This window comes from Clarias gariepinus, chromosome 15 (genome assembly GCF_024256425.1).
Source record: "Clarias gariepinus isolate MV-2021 ecotype Netherlands chromosome 15, CGAR_prim_01v2, whole genome shotgun sequence".
In the NCBI taxonomy this organism is placed as follows: Eukaryota; Metazoa; Chordata; class Actinopteri; order Siluriformes; family Clariidae; genus Clarias; species Clarias gariepinus.
In genome coordinates this window covers 20,065,001-20,082,395 of record NC_071114.1, presented here as the reverse complement: position 1 = coordinate 20,082,395, position 17,395 = coordinate 20,065,001, and the positions used below count along the sequence as shown (strand labels likewise).

Here is a 17,395-nt window from a genome sequence, read left to right as displayed (position 1 = left end):
CACAACGATTCGAGTAATCTAACTGCCTTTAGGCTGCTTTTAACTGAAACGGCTTCAGCAAAATTACGTCATGTCATTTTACCTACACTGGAAACTCCTACACCGCGCGTGAGCTAAGTGAAACTTCTAAACCACAAGCCAATTATAGTGCAGGAGGCGGGGCCTGTCCGAATACGGGTGGCCAAAATAGCACCACTACGCGTGTGTTAACGGTGCGCATGCGTAGAACAGTAAGGCGTGTATAAGGAGGAATTCGGCTTACTTGCCCTGTCAGTTGTGCAGAATTAAACTCGGATTGTTTTTTTCCTCTTTTATAATGGTCGGATAATAAACCACGCGAGAGATAAAGATGGAGGGCTGCTCAGAGGCGGACAGTGTGGACATGAGGTAAGTCAAGCAGCACTGAAAGGACAGGCTCGAGTTTAATGAGATTCACTCACTGTGTGACAGCTAGCCGGTGATGATTAGCATGCTGAGCTCAGGCTCGCGTCTCATTCAGGTCACCACATCTCACCCCTCGTTCAACACTGACTGTCTTTATTACTCCTCATAACTCATGTTATAAACTCTAAGCCTACAGAAGTATTTATATTAGACTAGCACTGGGCTAAAGCTAACAGCTAACACATGAAGCTAACAGGCTCAGGGTCCAGGTGTGATTTATTATTTAACTGAGTTTATTATTGTAATCATTAATGACAACGTTAATGTAAACAAATTTCACACAAAAACACACACATATTCTCTCTCTAACACACACTCTCTCTCTCTCTCTCTCTAACACACACTCTCTCTCTCTCTCAAACACACACACACACACACACACACACTCTCTCTCTCTCTCTCTCTCTCTCTCTCTCTCTCTCTCTCTCTCAAACACACAGACACTACTTATGCATCTGAACTTATATTTTTGAGTACTCAGGTATGTTTGCTCTGAAGGTTTTCTCTCTCTCTCTCACACACACACACACACACACACTCTGCCACTGCACCACAGCAAAATAAGGTCATGTGACATCCCAGTAACACTTTCGTCAGTTTCAGGAATGTTTGGAACGGCAGTGATAAAGAATACCAGCTCGACTGTAACAGACAATGTTTTTAGCACAATGTTTATCCACTGAATCTGTACTATTTTATTGGACATACCACTAAAACCAGATGTACCCCTCCAATCTGATCAGTGTTCGGTTATTGACCTGTTGCAGCCAGACAGATAAACACACACATAAGTAAAGAGGCAGAAAGTTAGACAAATAAAGTCAGGCAGATGTCTAAGTACATCTTGTACTTTTGGGATATGTTAAATCACACTGTTTGGTTGGCATATGGCATTCAGTTACAGTCAAATCCACTGACTCGAATTATGAGACCGCTCTCTCTAAGGAGGAAAATGTGTGACGCTCATTTGGCCCCTGATACCTGGCCAAAATAAACACTTCCTTTACAAAACTATTTGTCAAATCACTGTGTTCCTGTGATGATACAGTTATGGGTGAGTTAATGGATTAGCAATGATTTTTAGTACACACATACTGCATCCTCGTCACAGGCGTGAGCACTGGAAACTCCTGTCCAACCTGAAGACGACCGTCGAAGGACTTCTATCTACGAATAACCCGAATGTTTGGTCTCGCTATGGAGGACTGCAGCGACTTCACAAAGACATGAGCAACATCCTGAGTCATGGCCTTAAACATGAACAGGTATGAACGTGAATGTGTAGGGGAGGTGGTGTAGCAGCACCACCTGTCATGGTAGCACATAAAACACTGATACAGTCTGTGAACACATAATCAGAATCTCATTCTTTCCATTAATTTCTTTGTCCTCCTGGTGTAGGTGTACTATAAACAGAAGGATTACTGGCGCTTTGTGTGGTGTCTGCGGTCCATCAGCCCCAACCTCGCTCCTCATGTAGAACAGGTAGCCCCCCCTCCCCTCACCGCCACACACACACCAATCCACCAAACACACACACCCACAAAGCACACAACAAGTAACACGACAAAACATGCCTGCATTAAGACAATCTCTAACTAAACTATGTTCATATGTTTGTGTGTAGTTCAGTCAGATGGAGCCGGTGTTAAGCAGCAGTGTTCAGTGTGAGAGTGATAAAGCCGAGCGTTGGCTCCTCCACAGTCTGCAGAGTCACACGCTCTCTGTACAGCTAAAGCCCTTAATCACACACCACAACACCACCCGCAAGTACTATACAGGTATACACATACACACACACACACTCCACCACATTATCCTCAAGCAGTATATCAGTACACACACTCTACAGAAAGAAGCTAAATTTCTCTGTGAAACGAGAACAAAAAACGATAAGCTTAAAACTAATGAAAAAAATGTGTAGAAATGTTTAGGTCCAATAATAGTATGATTGGTTTGTGATAACCTTATAAAAATCTATGAAATACTAAAGTAAAATGAACAACATTTTAAGATATTTTTGCTTGGTGATTACTATACAGCTACACTCCACATACACTCCACACTCACTGGTTTCTTCTCAAAATAGTTTCTAAATATTGCAAATGTAATGACAATGTTCTGTGTTTGTACTTCCCATGTAGATGAAGCATTTCTCTTGAGTGAGCTGCATGTAGCGGCCATGTTTCAGTGTTTAGAGGCGGTGGAGCAGAATGACGCACGGCTGCTTGCCCTTATCAACACTGCTCGCGTGAGTGTTTACCATTTATTTACTCCATAGGCAGGGGACACATCAGCAGCCCAGTCAGAATCATGTAAAAGCTCTTATTATACACATATATACACACTCGCACACATCAGTCAGTATTTTGTGGAGACTAAAGAATGTTAGATCACATGTCAGTAATGTAGCAGACATCTATAGTACTGTCTGTATGTCCTGTGTAACGGCATGTGTCTGATTGTTTGTGTGTGTTCCCAGCTGTGTCACTTGAAGGGGTTTGTTTCTTTGGATCTGCTCACCACTCAGCATTGTGTGCTGCCTGGAGTTTCCATACGTCCACACGCATCATCCTGCTTGTCATTTAGAGACACTCAGACTTCGTACACTGAGAGGAGTACAGGTAAACCTCAACAACGCAGCCCTAAACCACTTACACACTTTAAAACTGTGTCAGTTTGTGGCTTGACATGATATGAATAGTGCGCAAATAACGATTTATTAGCAGCTGAAAGAAAGTGTGTGTGTTATTATGCGTATTACAGCAGTGTCTGTGAGTGCCTTGGGGGCTCCATGGGCATGTTTGAGTACAGACCAAAGCATCTCGGACCCAATGTTGACTCAGAATTCTCAGACTGACTCTACCCATCTCGTTAACTCTGCTTCATCTGAGGCCGGAGACTGTGATGGTGATGACGGTCCAGAGTATCTTGCCATCGGGAACCTGGGGAGGCGAAACCGTAGAGGTTCTAGCATCGCGCCACAAATCACCGAGCACGCTCCAACCAAAGGGCTTGCCCCCGAAGCTCCGCCCCATTCCCAAAGACGCAGCAGTTTTTCCGAGATGGAAAGGGGAAAGAGACGGAGCAGGGGTCACACAAGGTCACTGTCTGACACAGGGGTCATGCAGAAACATAAACAAGGTATGTGTGTGATATATCAGAAAGAAAAAAAAATGTTTCTTTTCACTTGTCCTTCACTGAGATGCAGCATAGTGTAGATTTGCTTTTCCAAGCCACGTCTCTGAGCTGGTTCTTTGAGTTGACTCAGTCTTTTATTTTTCTCTGTATCAGCAGGATCGAATTTCCTTTACATTTTTTGGGGAAAAAAAAACAAAACAAAACACCCAAAGCCCGTATCCTGTTGAGCTTCAGATCTGGGTTGTGACCTACAGAGGTGTAGAATTGTCCTAGAATTGACAGTGCTGTGTGTTCTCATGTTGTACGTTGTTAAATAAAATAAACGCATGGTTTTACAGCGCTCCAAAAGAAAGAAACATTAATGCTACACTGCTAACCAGCAACAACTGTTCCCTCTGCTGGTCACATCCGATGTAACACCTCTTTTAATCTCTTTTTTTTATTATTACTTTATCTGTCTTTTTCTCTCTTTCTGCGTGTGTGAAGGAGGGAACCAGAGGAAAATCACCATTATAATAGAGGATCCTGCTGAAGGTTGGCAGTGCACTGGTGCTGCATTTGTCCCTCCATCCCTCCATTTTTTTTATTTTTTTATTTTTTTTATATCTGTCTGCAAATTTCTGTACCCTTTTTTTTTGTATTCACTTTGATTGGCTGTTGCATGCTGTCATTCACAGGAAAATCGGTTGTTTTTCTTCTGATGAATAATATAAATTTTTCATCTCTACCATTTTTGTTTTGTCTATCACTTTATTTAATTATTATTATTGACAGAGACAGTCCATTCCCACATGCCTGTCCATATAAAATATATCTGTAGTTAAAAATTTAATCTCAGATCTCCACATTTTAGTGACTTTAATTATTATTATTTTTTAAAATTATGTATGTATATTATTTAAATGAAAGAACCGTTAGAATATCTATTTACAACACAGCAAGCTGTAATTTTACACACTAAACTTTTGTCCCATAAATCGCCTGGTGCTGAGCTTCATGTTCCAGGTACTTTTTTCGGTTCTTTCACATCCAAATGGAGATTTGAGGTTAAATCTTTTTATTCATTTCTTATTGTGGTTTTATTTCTTACGTGTTTCATGCTGTAGAACCATGTTTCTGTCATTACAAATTATAGTTCTTTTATCTCATTTTATTTCATTGTGTGTGTGTGTGTTCATTCAGAGTCTGCTGTAGATGGGAAGTGTGTGACTGGATTCGGGCCCTTCTCTTCTCACAGCAGCGACAGCAGTCACAGTTCTCTATACATGGAATCGGGTGAGTGTGTACACACACAAAATTAATTCTGGACAAAAATATTGTGATATCAAAGCTAAAGGTGCTCCAATGAGATATTAGCCATGCAGTGTACACACACACACACACATACACACACACATACACACAGATTCCATCCCTGCTCACTAGCTAGGGCTCTGCAAAAAGTTACTGTCTATGCGAAATGGCTTAGTAGGGATTTATTACAGCATTGTTCTGTGGCGTTCTGACTATGTGGTCTGTATACTTAATATTCAGTCTGTGTGTGTGTGTGTGTGTGTGTGTGTGTATTCTCTGTAGGAGGTCTTCAGTATAGTAGTGTGTCTGATGGATTGTTCCGGAAACCGTCAGAGGGTCAAAGTCTTATCAGCTACCTGTCAGAGCAGGACTTTGGCAGCTGTGCAGATCTGGAGAAGGTGAGCACATCTGTCACAGGCTTCTGTCTCTATCTCACTTCGTAAGAGGCTTTATGTCTCATTAAGCTGTTGGGCTCAGTCTGTGTCTCACTTAGCTGCGTGTGTCCCTCAACTACATGTCCTACCTCAGCTGTGTCTGATTTTTGGTGCATGTCTTGCTGTGTCTCATTTGACTGTACATGCCACTTGGCTGAATCACTTGACTGTAATGCGTGTCCACTCGCTGTCTCACTCGGCTGTGCTTCTCGCTCGTCTGTCTCGCTCAGCCTTCTGTTTCTTATGTTGCTTTGTGTCTCGCTCAGCAGTGTCTCATTTCCCTCCACAGGAAAATGCACACTTCAGCATCTCAGAGTCTCTAATTGCAGCCATCGAGTTGATGAAATGTAAGATGAGAGCAGAGGAGGCAGAGGAGGACGGAGACAGCGACTCTGAGATTCAGCAGCTCAAACAGAAGATCCGTTTGCGCAGACAGCAGATCCGTCGCAGCCGCCTACAGACACCCAGCTCTACACACCCCAGTGAGATTGATCTCATTATGACAATAACACATTACTCATTTTAAAGCTTAAAATAACTCTGTGCACATACACACTATTGCATATTAAACTGGTTTTGCGCAGGGCCTTTAACCCTCAACTGCTCAGATGTATGATGAGATGTAATGTAAGTGGCTCTGAATAAGTGCTTCTGCTAAATGCTGTAAACGTAATGTAAATATTTTGTTTGTTTGTGTGTGTCTGTGCATTTTCAGCTCATCCCTCCACAGACAGTAGTGGATCATTGCAGAGCTCCATGAATTCCCTGCTTCACTCTGACTCTGGATCAGCTGATGAGTTGGAAAACACTTTGTTGAGAGGTAGGGATCAGTGTAGGGATCGTGCTGTTTGTGTAAAGTCTGTACTGCATTTAACATGCATTCGAAATGGGAAGCCAAAAGTTCATGATATGCATGCATTTGCACTCCAGGCAACACAGTGGGGAAACACAAATGCCTTAATCTTTTTTTCTTTTCTTTTTTTAATCAGCAAGCTAGCCAGGTAAATGTGATGAGTTATGTATTGTATTACGTGCTGTACATTCAAGTAGCAAATATGTCTATATGTTGGTTGGTTTAAAGCAAGTACTTGTATGGGTGTGTATAGGCACATAATATATCTGTAGTACACACATACTTTTCAAAATTCCTTAAAAATTCACGAATAAATAACATTACAAAGGAATATGCACATGCTGGTAAAGAAAGCAACGTACAGTATTACTTGACGGACCAGTTTTCAGATGGAAACAAAACCTTATGTTACTGGCTCCTGGATTTTGCTTGAAAGTATAAAGGAGCAAGGAGTTTCCAGAAAAAGTCTTTTGTTTTTCTACATGATGCATACGTGGCAGACATATATAACAATGTTTGTACTGCATGTAATATCGTGCCTTAAATTTATATATGCATAAAGTTTTGATCGTTATAATGGTTTTTAATGTTATGTTGTTTTTTTTTGTTTTTTTTTTTAAATCTGTGTTGTAGATGCAGATGTTAAACAGAGCACAACTTTGAGTGGCAGGTCCTTCATCAGCTCTGAGTCTGTGTGAGTCTCTCTCTCTCTCTCTCTCTCTCTCTCTCTCTCTCTCTCTCTCTCTCTCTCTCTCACTCACACACACACACACAGATGTTGTTCAGTTGCATATACAGTAAGTCTGCTACTTACAAACGTTTAAGTTACGAATTTCCACAGATACGAACGAATCGCGATTCTATGAATATTTCATAGGTGCGAACAAATCATGGAAGTAGCTCCTCGACAACACAGCAGTGCACCAGATACAGATATTTACAATTATATATAGTATTTTCAGTGTGTAAGTGAATGTATAAAATGTCTAAAGTCTAGTACATTGTATGTGTGTGGGTGTGCGGGAGAAATTAGTCAGCCTCCCCCTTTTCAATGAATCAGTCAGAGAGCACGAAAATAGAAAATAGTAGTTCTTAGATTCGTAGAATAGTAGCTTGATCCTGATGACGAATAATCCTAATTTCGAGACAGAGTTCAAATTCCAATACAGCTCTTAGACAAAATTTCATTCGTTCAAGCATGCAGTAAACACCCATGTACTGTAGCGTTGTCCTCTCCCGACGTTTTCCCAGGCTGCCTTTAAACTAGTGTTTAACGTATTTTGTCAATCTTATACTATTTTTGTGTAGTCAAGTTTTAGTCTTATAAAAGTTTTAGTCTTATAAAAGTTTTAGTCTTATAAAAGTCTGGACATCTTAGTCTAGTTTTAGTCAGAAGAACCCACAAGTATTTTCGTCTAGTTTTAGTCAATGAAGATTATTATTATTTAACCCTACAATCAATCTAGTTTAGCCAAATCCAATTTTTTAAAGGTTTTTCACAAAATAATTATCTTAACATTTTAAAATGTATCTTTTCATTTGATATTTTCAGCTAATTTAATTTCTTTTCAACCGTCACAAAAACTGCTGCATGTCCATATTGTTTCTTTTACCAGAAAACAATAGGAGCAGTATGGACAGTGTTTTAATTATTATTATTATTATTATTATTAATTTTTTTTTTTTTTAATGAAGCTCCTATTGGTCACAATAATTTGCTAACCTATTAAGTTAATGATTTTGGCATCGGTTTAGGTACAAAATTAAATAAAATACATCACAACACAATTGTTATCATGTGGTAACATAATTACCACAGAAAGCCTGTAACACTGGCTCATTATTATGGTATACCTTGATTCATCTCTTCATTGTGTGCCCACACTGTTTACCCTCTGATATACTATACCTTTTTCTTTCGGTTCAACATAAAGAAAATGTATGACGTGCCGTATATGGCTTAAATCAAACTTCACTAATGCACACAAACGTGAAACACTGGCATACACATATATGAAACACACGCATAAATACATATATATTACTAACTGCTCAAACAATTACGTATTTAATGCGCACGCGCGCACACAAACTCTCCGTGCGCAAAGTTTGATTTAAGCCGCATATGCCAAAATGGGCCCAAATATTATCTATTCTCTTTGGCCCGAGTGACACTGCCGTGATGACGAGGAGTTAAATATGACTGAGCTTGTAACATGGAATCACTGTGCGCACAAACTACTCCTGATATGCCGCGCGCCATGACCCCTTTTTTTTTTTTTTTTTTTAAACCACATTTTAGTCTCATCCTTTTTCATCAACGATATTGCATGCTGATTTCGTCACTGTTCATCGATATCCGAGATGTCTCGTCTTAGTCCCAGGAAAAAATGTTGTCAACAAATATTTTTCGTCATTATTTTCATTGACGAAATAACACTACTTTAAACAAGGTCAGATGACCGTTTCCGGGATTCTTCTCACTATTTCAAAGGTGTATAAGACTTACTTTGTCGGACTTCTCAACAAATCCAACTTACGAACATGCTTCTGGTAGGGCTGGGCGATTTTGCCTAAAAAAAAAATCTTCGATTTTTAAAGAAAAATTCGAGTTTCAATTCAATTTCCTTTTTTTTTTTCAATGCACTTAAAAAATGGCTGCAGACATCAGATATAGTGTCAAAAGTGCAACTTTATTGCTATGATTGTCCTCAAGACAGAATCCCAAAACAAAAAGTAAATGAGGCTCTGTCATTCAACAATTTCAAGCTTTAACCCAGGTTTAAGCAAAAGTGCAACAGCTTCACAGTAGCTTGAATTTTCTGTTCAAGAAATCAGATAATTACAAATTTTGTAACATAAAATTACAACTAAAAAAATTAACTCTTCTCAGTTTAGTGTGAATATAAAAATAAAACAAGCCTGTGGCAGACATATAGCCTACTCAAAGAATAAACAAATGTAAACTTTTACCTATAACAACAAAACACGTGCTTTTTAGATCTCTGAAAAATTGTGCATGGCCGTTCATTGCATTTGCAGCAAGGCTTCGTCTGTGTTTCGTCTGCTGCATCAAAACCAAACCAGTTCCAAATTACGGAATTACTTGTGCCTTTCTTTGGAAGTAGTTCTCTGCTACACGCTGCCATGTTGTTTTGACTGTGTAGGCGGGGCGGCGGCTGGCTCATATCGCGCTACGGCAACCAACAAGGACGAAACGCGGAAAAGTACGAAAAAACTATTGTGTCAAAAAACTCGAGTTTGCAAAATAAAAATCGTTGTATAAATAAATAAAATAAATAATCGATAAATAGATTAAATCGATTTTTTACCCAGCCCTAGCTTCTGGAACTGAAATTCATAAGTCAACTGTATTGCTCGTTACTAAGATAAAGGGAAGACCAATCAATGGGAAAGTATTGTATATAACGCCGTACCTATTCTAATATGAATTAGTTACTGAATATGATCATATACAGTCTTTTACTGATCCAAAAATTATCCACAGCAAGTCTCCTTCCTGTTCTTAATCTTAACCAGACATGATGCTCATACTGATCCTATAACAATCCCATACTGATTCCAAACTAACGCCAAACTAATCCAGTGTGATCAAGTCCAATCCTAATTTACTGATCCCAAATCAATCCTCTACTGATTTCAGACTAATCTTACACTGATCTCCCTGCTGGTCCTTACTGATCCTTTTCCTGTCCCAGTACACATCCTCCACTAATTCCACACTGATCCTATATGGTTGTCCTCATTGATACTGGTTCTTTGCAACGTTTCTGGGTTCTGATGTCAGATGTATGATGATGATTTCCTTTAAACTACAGTCATGGCCAAAAGTTTTTGGGAAGGACACAAATATTAGTTTTCACAAAGTTTGCTGCTAAACTGCTTTTAGATCTTTGTTTCTGTAATGTACTGAAATATAATTACAAGCACTTCATACTTTTCAAAGGCTTTTATCAACAATTACATGACATTTATGCAGAGTCAGTATTTGCAGTGTTGGCCCTTCTTTTTCAGGACCTCTGCAATTTGACTGGGCATGCTCTCAATCAACTTTTGGGTCAAATCCTGACTGATAGCAACCCATTCTTTCATAATCACTTCTTGGAGTTTGTCAGAATTAGTGGGTTTTTGTTTGTCCACCCGCCTCTTGAGGATTGACCACAAATTCTCAATGGGATTAAGATCTGGGTAGTTTCCAGGCCATGGACCCAAAATTTCAACGTTTTGGTCCCCGAGCCACTTAGTTATCACTTTTGCCTTATGGCACGGTGCTCCATCATGCTGGAAAATGCATTGTTCTTCACCAAACTGTTGTTGGATTCTTGGAAGATGTTGCTGATGGAGGGTGTTTTGGTACCATTCTTTATTCCTGGCTGTGTTTTTTGGCAAAATTGTGTGTGAGCCCACTCTGTTGGATGAAAAGCAATCCCACACATGAATGGTCTCAGAATCCTTTACTGTTAGCATGACACAGGACTGATGGTAGCGCTCACCTTATCTTCTCCGGACAAGCCTTTTTCCAGATGCCCCAAACAATTGGAAAGAGAATCTCTTCATCAGAGAATATGACTTTGCCCCAGTCCTCAGCAGTCCATTCACCATACTTACTGCAGAAGATCAATCTGTCCCTAATGTTTTTTTTTTTTGGAGAGAAGTGGCTTCTTTGCTGCCCTTCTTAACACCAGGCCATCTTCCAAAAGTCTTCTTGCGTGCAGATGCGCTCACACCTGCCTGCTGCCATTCCTGAGCAAGCTCTGCACTAGTGGCACTCCGATCCTGCAGCTAAATCCTCTTTAGGAGACAATCCTGGCGCTTGCTGGACTTTCTTGGGCGCCCTGAAGCCTTATTAACAAGAATTTAACCTCTTTCCTTGAAGTTCTTGATGATCCTATAAATTGTTGATTTAGTTGCAATCCTAGTAGCCACAATAACCTTGCCTGTGAAGCCATTTTTATGCAATGCAATTATGACTGCACACGTTTCTTTGCAGGTCACCATGGTTAACAATGGAAGAACAATGATTTCAAGCATCACGCTCCTTTTAACATGTCAAGTCTGCCATTCTAACCCAATCAGCCTGACATAATGATCTCCAGCCTTGAGTTAACAAGACGATTACTGAAATGATCTCAGCATCCTTTAATGACAGCAATGAAATGCAGTGGAAAGGTTTTTTGGGATTAAGTTAATTTTCATGGCAAAGAAGTATGCAATTCATCAAAACTTAAGCAGCAACTTTTCCAATTTCCAATATTTATGTAATTCTCAAAACTTTTGGCCACGACTGTATATGGCACACATATTACATTTATGTAATTCTCAAAACTTTTGGCACACATCATGCATTGAACCCATGTCATGTCTCAATCATTTAGATCAGCACATTGCTGTACACTGCTGCGAAGTTTAAACAAACTGTACATGTGTGTTTGTTTAGATCTCACTGGTTGTTGCAGTCGAACAGTGCTGAGTCTGTTGCAATGGGGCTGCTGCGTCAGTTTGAGGGTCTACAGCTTCCTGCTGCCTCTGAACTTGAGTGGCTTGTCCCTGAACAGGATGCTCCTCAGAAGGTACACACGGACACACTGTGCATCAAGCCAGAATTTTTGCCTCCGGCCTCTGCTTGTTATTAAAAACGGTGAGGGTGTGTTCTTGTGCTTGCAGCTGCTGCCGATGCCTGACTCATTGCCGATCTCTCCGGACGACGGTGAACACGCTGATGTGTATAAACTCAGAATCCGAGTGAGGGGAAATCTAGAGTGGGCGCCCCCGAGACCTCAGATAATCTTCAACATCCATCATGCACCCAAGTAAGACACTGAGCACTCTGTAGGGTGCACTAAATATAAATTTCTAGCTGTATTGGACAAGTTTGTTTCTTTTGAATGCTTCTCCTCCCCCCCTTTTATCTTTATCTTTTTGTCTGTGGCACTCTGTGTTAATGGACTTGTTTGAGGGTGGATGCTGTAATCCACGCTTTAAAAAAAATGAATAAATAATCACACTGTAAAGTAAATTCAGATCATGAATATAAAGTTCTGCAGCCCTGTCATATTCTTACATACTTTTTTTTGTGTTTGTGCGTCCAGGAGGAAGGTGTTGGTGGCGAAACAGAATTACAGGTGTGCAGGATGTGGAACTCGTATTGACCCAGGTGACACTTTACTAAACTCTTTTTACTAGACTTTACATAATCTTGTATTATAACCGCTTGTAATCCATGATATCATATACCTTAATAATATCCGGTGTGTGTGTGTTTTGTGTTGTAGATTACATTAAAAGGCTGCGTTACTGCGAGTACCTAGGCCGGTATTTCTGTCAGTGTTGCCATGACAACGCAGTGGCCGTAGTGCCCGGACGCGTCCTGTGTAAATGGGATTTTGGTAAATATTATGTCAGTAACTTCGCCCGAGACCTGCTGGGAAAAATTGCTCAGGATCCTTTGTTTAACCTCCACGCCATCAACAGCGGCTTGTACAAGAAAGTGAAGAACCTGGAGGCCGTCCGGGTACGATGGAGAACCGAGCGATTAATTATATATTAATAAACTAGAACATTAAAGTAGAGCTGCTCCTCAGTGGCTTCCAGTGTACAACATGCTGTAGTAACTGTGCATGTTCTTAAGACACACTTGCTGATCTAAATTTCTCTGTGTGCATATGTGTGTATGTGTACAGGTATTGAGGCTGCAGCTCTTCCACATGAAGAATCTCTTTAAAACCTGCCGAATAGCCAAAGAGTACGGTTTAATATATATTTTATTACCTGGTTATTATATGTGTACATGATGTGTGCATGTTTATTCTTGAGTAAAATGCTTTAGTTGCATGTCTATACATTTGATCTGTATTGTGTTCAGAGGCTGGATATATTTAATTATATTCTGTATTTGTTTGTATATACTCTCAGGCTCAACATTCTACAACACTTTGATTCGGTTCCTGCGCACCTAACTGAGGATCTCCACCTGTTCTCTCTAAATGACCTGATGGCCGTACGCTCAGGTGACCTCGCACCCAGACTGCGTGACCTTGTGCGGGTGGGGTCAGAGCATGTTGCTTCTTGTGTGGTAAGAGGCAATTAAAAATGTACTGTATATGTGTTGTGTACGTGTCCCCGTTCCCCTCACAGTACAATCATAAAAACTATGTAGAGCACTAAGATCGTGTGAACGTTTAATAGAATAAGAGATGGTCTACAGTATAATGGATTTGCCTGAAGTCCACCGTGAGAATGTCCCAATTCAGTGTTCACTAATTACATAAAAACTATTTTCCCACTGCCCACTGTAGGCGTGTCTGAAATCACAAGCCTGTTATCTGTCCATCATGAGCTATCACAAGTCAAAGGGTGCATAACCACTATTCTCCGTCCACTGTGGGTGTTTTCCAGACCTTATGTCCTGTTCTATTTACCAGACATAAATAACCATCATTAGTTCACTTTGGACATGTTTTAAACCCTAGGGCACAAAAACACTGTCATTATATATATATATATATATATATATATATATGTGTGTGTATGTGTGTTTGTGTGTAATATATATATGTATATGTGTGTATATGTATATGTTTCTTTACATTTATAATATAGATGTACGGGTGATCAGCAAGATCACCGTAGTTGGCTGGATTGGCCATGCCCGATCAATCTTGGATATAACCAATTCTTTGTCGATTGCAAGCTGCTGAGTGGTGCAACAAAAAGTTTATTTTTAATTTTTTAAATGGGTTACATTATTAAAGGCTTCTTCTTCTTTGTCTTTCGGCTGTTCCCTTAGACAAAGAAGAAGAAGCCTTTAATAATGTAATGTTACATTATTAAAGGCTGTGCGAATTAAAACCCTCAGATTTGCCTTTTTCCCCAAACTCTGTAATGAGTGGGTATGAGACGAATCCACTCACACATACGTTCACAAGTCTCAAAACAGCACAAGTGCTAATTATTCTTGTCGAAACTCACGCACATACTGTAGAAGCCATGTGTGCTTGGAACTGCTCAACACATGCACGTTGTCAAGTTGATGTCACGTTGTCAAAAAAAATGTTTGGTACTTTTACAAGTACTAAAATATTCACACATGGGCACCTGTGTGCTAGGAGTGAGGTCTTTAAGTTTGGTTAGAAATTACAATAATGACTGGTGACATCACAAAGATGCGTGCTGGTTCAGTTAAAAATGAGCCTTTTTTGTTAAATAAAAATTTTCAATAGTTAAATGTTAAACTCTTGTATTTAAAGTTATTTTTTATTTTTTGTATTGTTTACAGCTTTGTCAGGCAAATGGATTTGTTTGTGAGTTTTGTGGGAATGATAAAGATATCATCTTCCCCTTTGAGCTGAACAAGTGTCGTCGTTGTGAGGGTAAGTATACAGACACACTCATACACACAAATATTCATACGCACATATACATATACAATAAACATACATAAACTATAAACACACAAAGAGCAAAAAGGGAAACAAATATCTGGTCTGTGTTTGTTGCAGAATGTAGCGCATGTTATCACCGCTCGTGCTTTAAGAACAAGAGTGTGTGTCCGCGGTGTCTCCGCTTGGCCGAGAGACGGGAGAGAATGAACAGCTCAAATTCAGCGGAGGACGAGGGGCAATAACACACACAGACACAGACGCGCACACACACACAGACATCACTACTTTCTATTAAATGTATAATATGTAATTTTCACTACAAAAATGCTGATTCTGGCCATTTTGATAAAAATCTTTATTTTTTTATTTTCATAGATTTTTATATATCACACCAGAAATCAGCATGTTTAAATTATTTTTTCTTTTATCTTTCTGTCAGTGTGTGCAAGCGTGCCTGTGTTCGTGTGCTGGTCTGTGCGTGTGCATGCGTGTGTGTGTGTGTGTGTGTGTGTCTGGGTTTAATCAGGTAACAAAAGTCTCACTAATGTCTCTGCACCAGGTGCATTCTGGGTAATATAATAAAAATCAGGCTTTTTGTTTAACCAGTATTAAAGCCAAATAACAAATCACACACACAATTTTCTATACATTCTAATCTTCAGTCTATGACTGAGTGTGTAAATAACCTCATATTTTAATGACACCACTGTGTGTGTGTGATCTCAGCTTTCCATTAACCTGATGCTAACATCTCTTCCTGTCATACAGACCAATTTGTGTTAATTTTTTAATTTAATTTAATTTTGGTATTTAGCCTTGGTGAGAGCTTTCACTCTCGGTCTTCCTTCTGATACTCTTAACTTTATCCTAAAAGATTTTTCTTTTAGAAAAACTAAAATTAAAATGCACTACTGAGAAATTGTATATGAAAGTTAAATGTGATTATAAATTTCCGATTAAAGACATTCTGACTGTTTCATTGAGTCTGTTTCCAAATCCTTCGTAAGATCTGTCCTGATCTTGTCCTTTTTTTTTAAAAAAAAGAAAAAATTTAAACAAATCCGAAGAAAAAAATTAAAAAGCAGATTGAGTTTCCTGTAACTTTGCAGGCTTGTTTGGGTCAGACTAAAAAAATAATATTTGTATGAAAGTCACTTCACTGATGTTTGCTCATACGGTATGTGTTTTGTTTTAGCAAATATTTTGTCTTAATTATCATGCTGAGTTTATTAGCTTTATTCATTAGACAGTAACTGTCTGATTCTGTCGATACAGAGTGAGTAAGGGTAAATGTACAGGGATGTTTGTAAAATTTGTACTTAACACAAAAACACTAATGAACATTAATAAGTTGAATGTATCCACACTTTAAGGAGACATGTGAGACATTCAGCCAAATCACAACATGCTTAAAATTAGTGAGTAGAAATAAAAACTGTGTGTCACTGGTACATCCATATGCACCACATGAAAATGATAACGAAGGCATAGAAAGTGATGAGCATTAGATAGACACGGAATAACAGGAAGTCGAGGATGTAGCCGACGTGACACCATTCATCCTGCAGAGCTTCTTCTCGCTGCAGCATGGTGAGGTGAGAGCGAATCGCTCGCACACAGTCACTGATCTCCACCAGCTCCGGGACACACAGCGGGGACACCCCCACTGCTGATATACACATAAACATAAACAGTTTTCTCCAGATGAGACAAAATATTCATTACAACTCCAGTGTGCATTTAATGTGTGCATTTTTACTGTGAAGTGAATGCATGTTGATGTGTAACTGGTAATGTAAGTTCTGAGACCTGCAGCAGTGTTATTGTGTGTGAGTTGTGTAGTATTGGTGTATGTGTTGATGTTGTGAGACCCACCGTTAGCATGTGTGTGCTGTGTAGTGTCATTGCGTGTCTGTTGCGTGCTCCAGACCTCTCCTTGTTCCAGGATTTTGCGTTGTGTGTGTGTGAGGTCGGGATCACTGTAACAGATGAGTTGAGCGATGTATTTCAGTACGATCATTCGGACCCAATGAGGAACTGGGCGGTACTTCATGGAGTTGTGATGAAGGACGTTGGTGATGATGACGGTCTCCAGCAGACTGATGACCATCATAGCCAAACACACAGAGAAATAAATTCCTGAAAAGACAAAAGAAAAATTATAAATGACAACAACAATAATAATCTTAATAATAATCTTATTGAATTGGGTAGCTTAAATAAATCAGCTGTTATACAGAAGATGCATGAACAGCCATTTAGTATGACAGTTTTAGTAATGTGGAGACATCAGTTATAATGCATCTGTTTAATGCGGTTCATCATCCATGTCAAAGAGGTTACTGTATGCAGCAGCGCATTCTTGGTAAGTTTGCAACACACAGCTTAACATGAGTTGATACAGAACTAAACAGCTCTTAAGATGACCAAGAGTACCTTACAGAAGCTGCTGTACCAAGACTATTACTTTTGACTTAATTTATTAAGAAAGGCTTGACAGATTAAGTGCATTTCACAAACACACCCTAAAACAAAGTCTGCGTTTTTGATTATGAAAAACTAGTTAGACTAGTTAGCAGCAGATAGACTAACTTTATAAACAAATTTTGCTTTTACACCCCACAGTACGGTACAGCCGGTTCTGTTTATTTATTTATTTTCAAAATGAGTTGATTGTATATAAATTATGTAAAAAAAAAAAAAAGCATTATGGAGTAGTATGGACACTAACACATAACCTCAGCCAGTCATCTCTTATATTAATCTGTCCCAAAACAAGGATACATTTTTGTGCTTAGTAGATCTAATACAGTTTTAGGGCCACAGAT

The 17,395-nt window shown here is 39.3% G+C and overlaps 2 protein-coding genes across 2 annotated transcripts in view; one reads left to right on the top strand and one right to left on the bottom strand.

Annotated features, from left to right (window-relative positions):
* The first annotated feature begins 236 nt into the window (after window positions 1-236).
* rubcn (rubicon autophagy regulator) lies at window positions 237-15,543 on the top strand. Its single transcript, XM_053512418.1, has 20 exons — window positions 237-387; window positions 1,556-1,709; window positions 1,846-1,929; window positions 2,072-2,225; window positions 2,589-2,695; window positions 2,927-3,068; window positions 3,211-3,588; window positions 4,768-4,860; window positions 5,161-5,276; window positions 5,602-5,794; window positions 6,028-6,132; window positions 6,799-6,859; window positions 11,624-11,756; window positions 11,851-11,996; window positions 12,276-12,340; window positions 12,459-12,697; window positions 12,867-12,928; window positions 13,099-13,258; window positions 14,462-14,555; window positions 14,685-15,543. Exons 1-20 carry the CDS (start codon window positions 350-352, stop codon window positions 14,807-14,809), a joined length of 2,649 nt encoding a protein of 882 aa, XP_053368393.1. The 5' UTR covers window positions 237-349; the 3' UTR covers window positions 14,810-15,543.
* Window positions 15,544-16,009: 466 nt separating this feature from the next.
* LOC128543354 (5-hydroxytryptamine receptor 3A-like) overlaps window positions 16,010-17,395 on the bottom strand; it is a 4,282-nt gene continuing 2,896 nt past the window's right edge. Inside the window, exons 7-8 of the mRNA XM_053513749.1 lie at window positions 16,443-16,706; window positions 16,010-16,233 (exon numbers count right to left, since the gene is read on the bottom strand). Of these exons, the coding sequence (XP_053369724.1) occupies window positions 16,010-16,233; window positions 16,443-16,706 (488 nt within the window). The remainder of the gene's footprint in view (window positions 16,234-16,442; window positions 16,707-17,395) is intronic.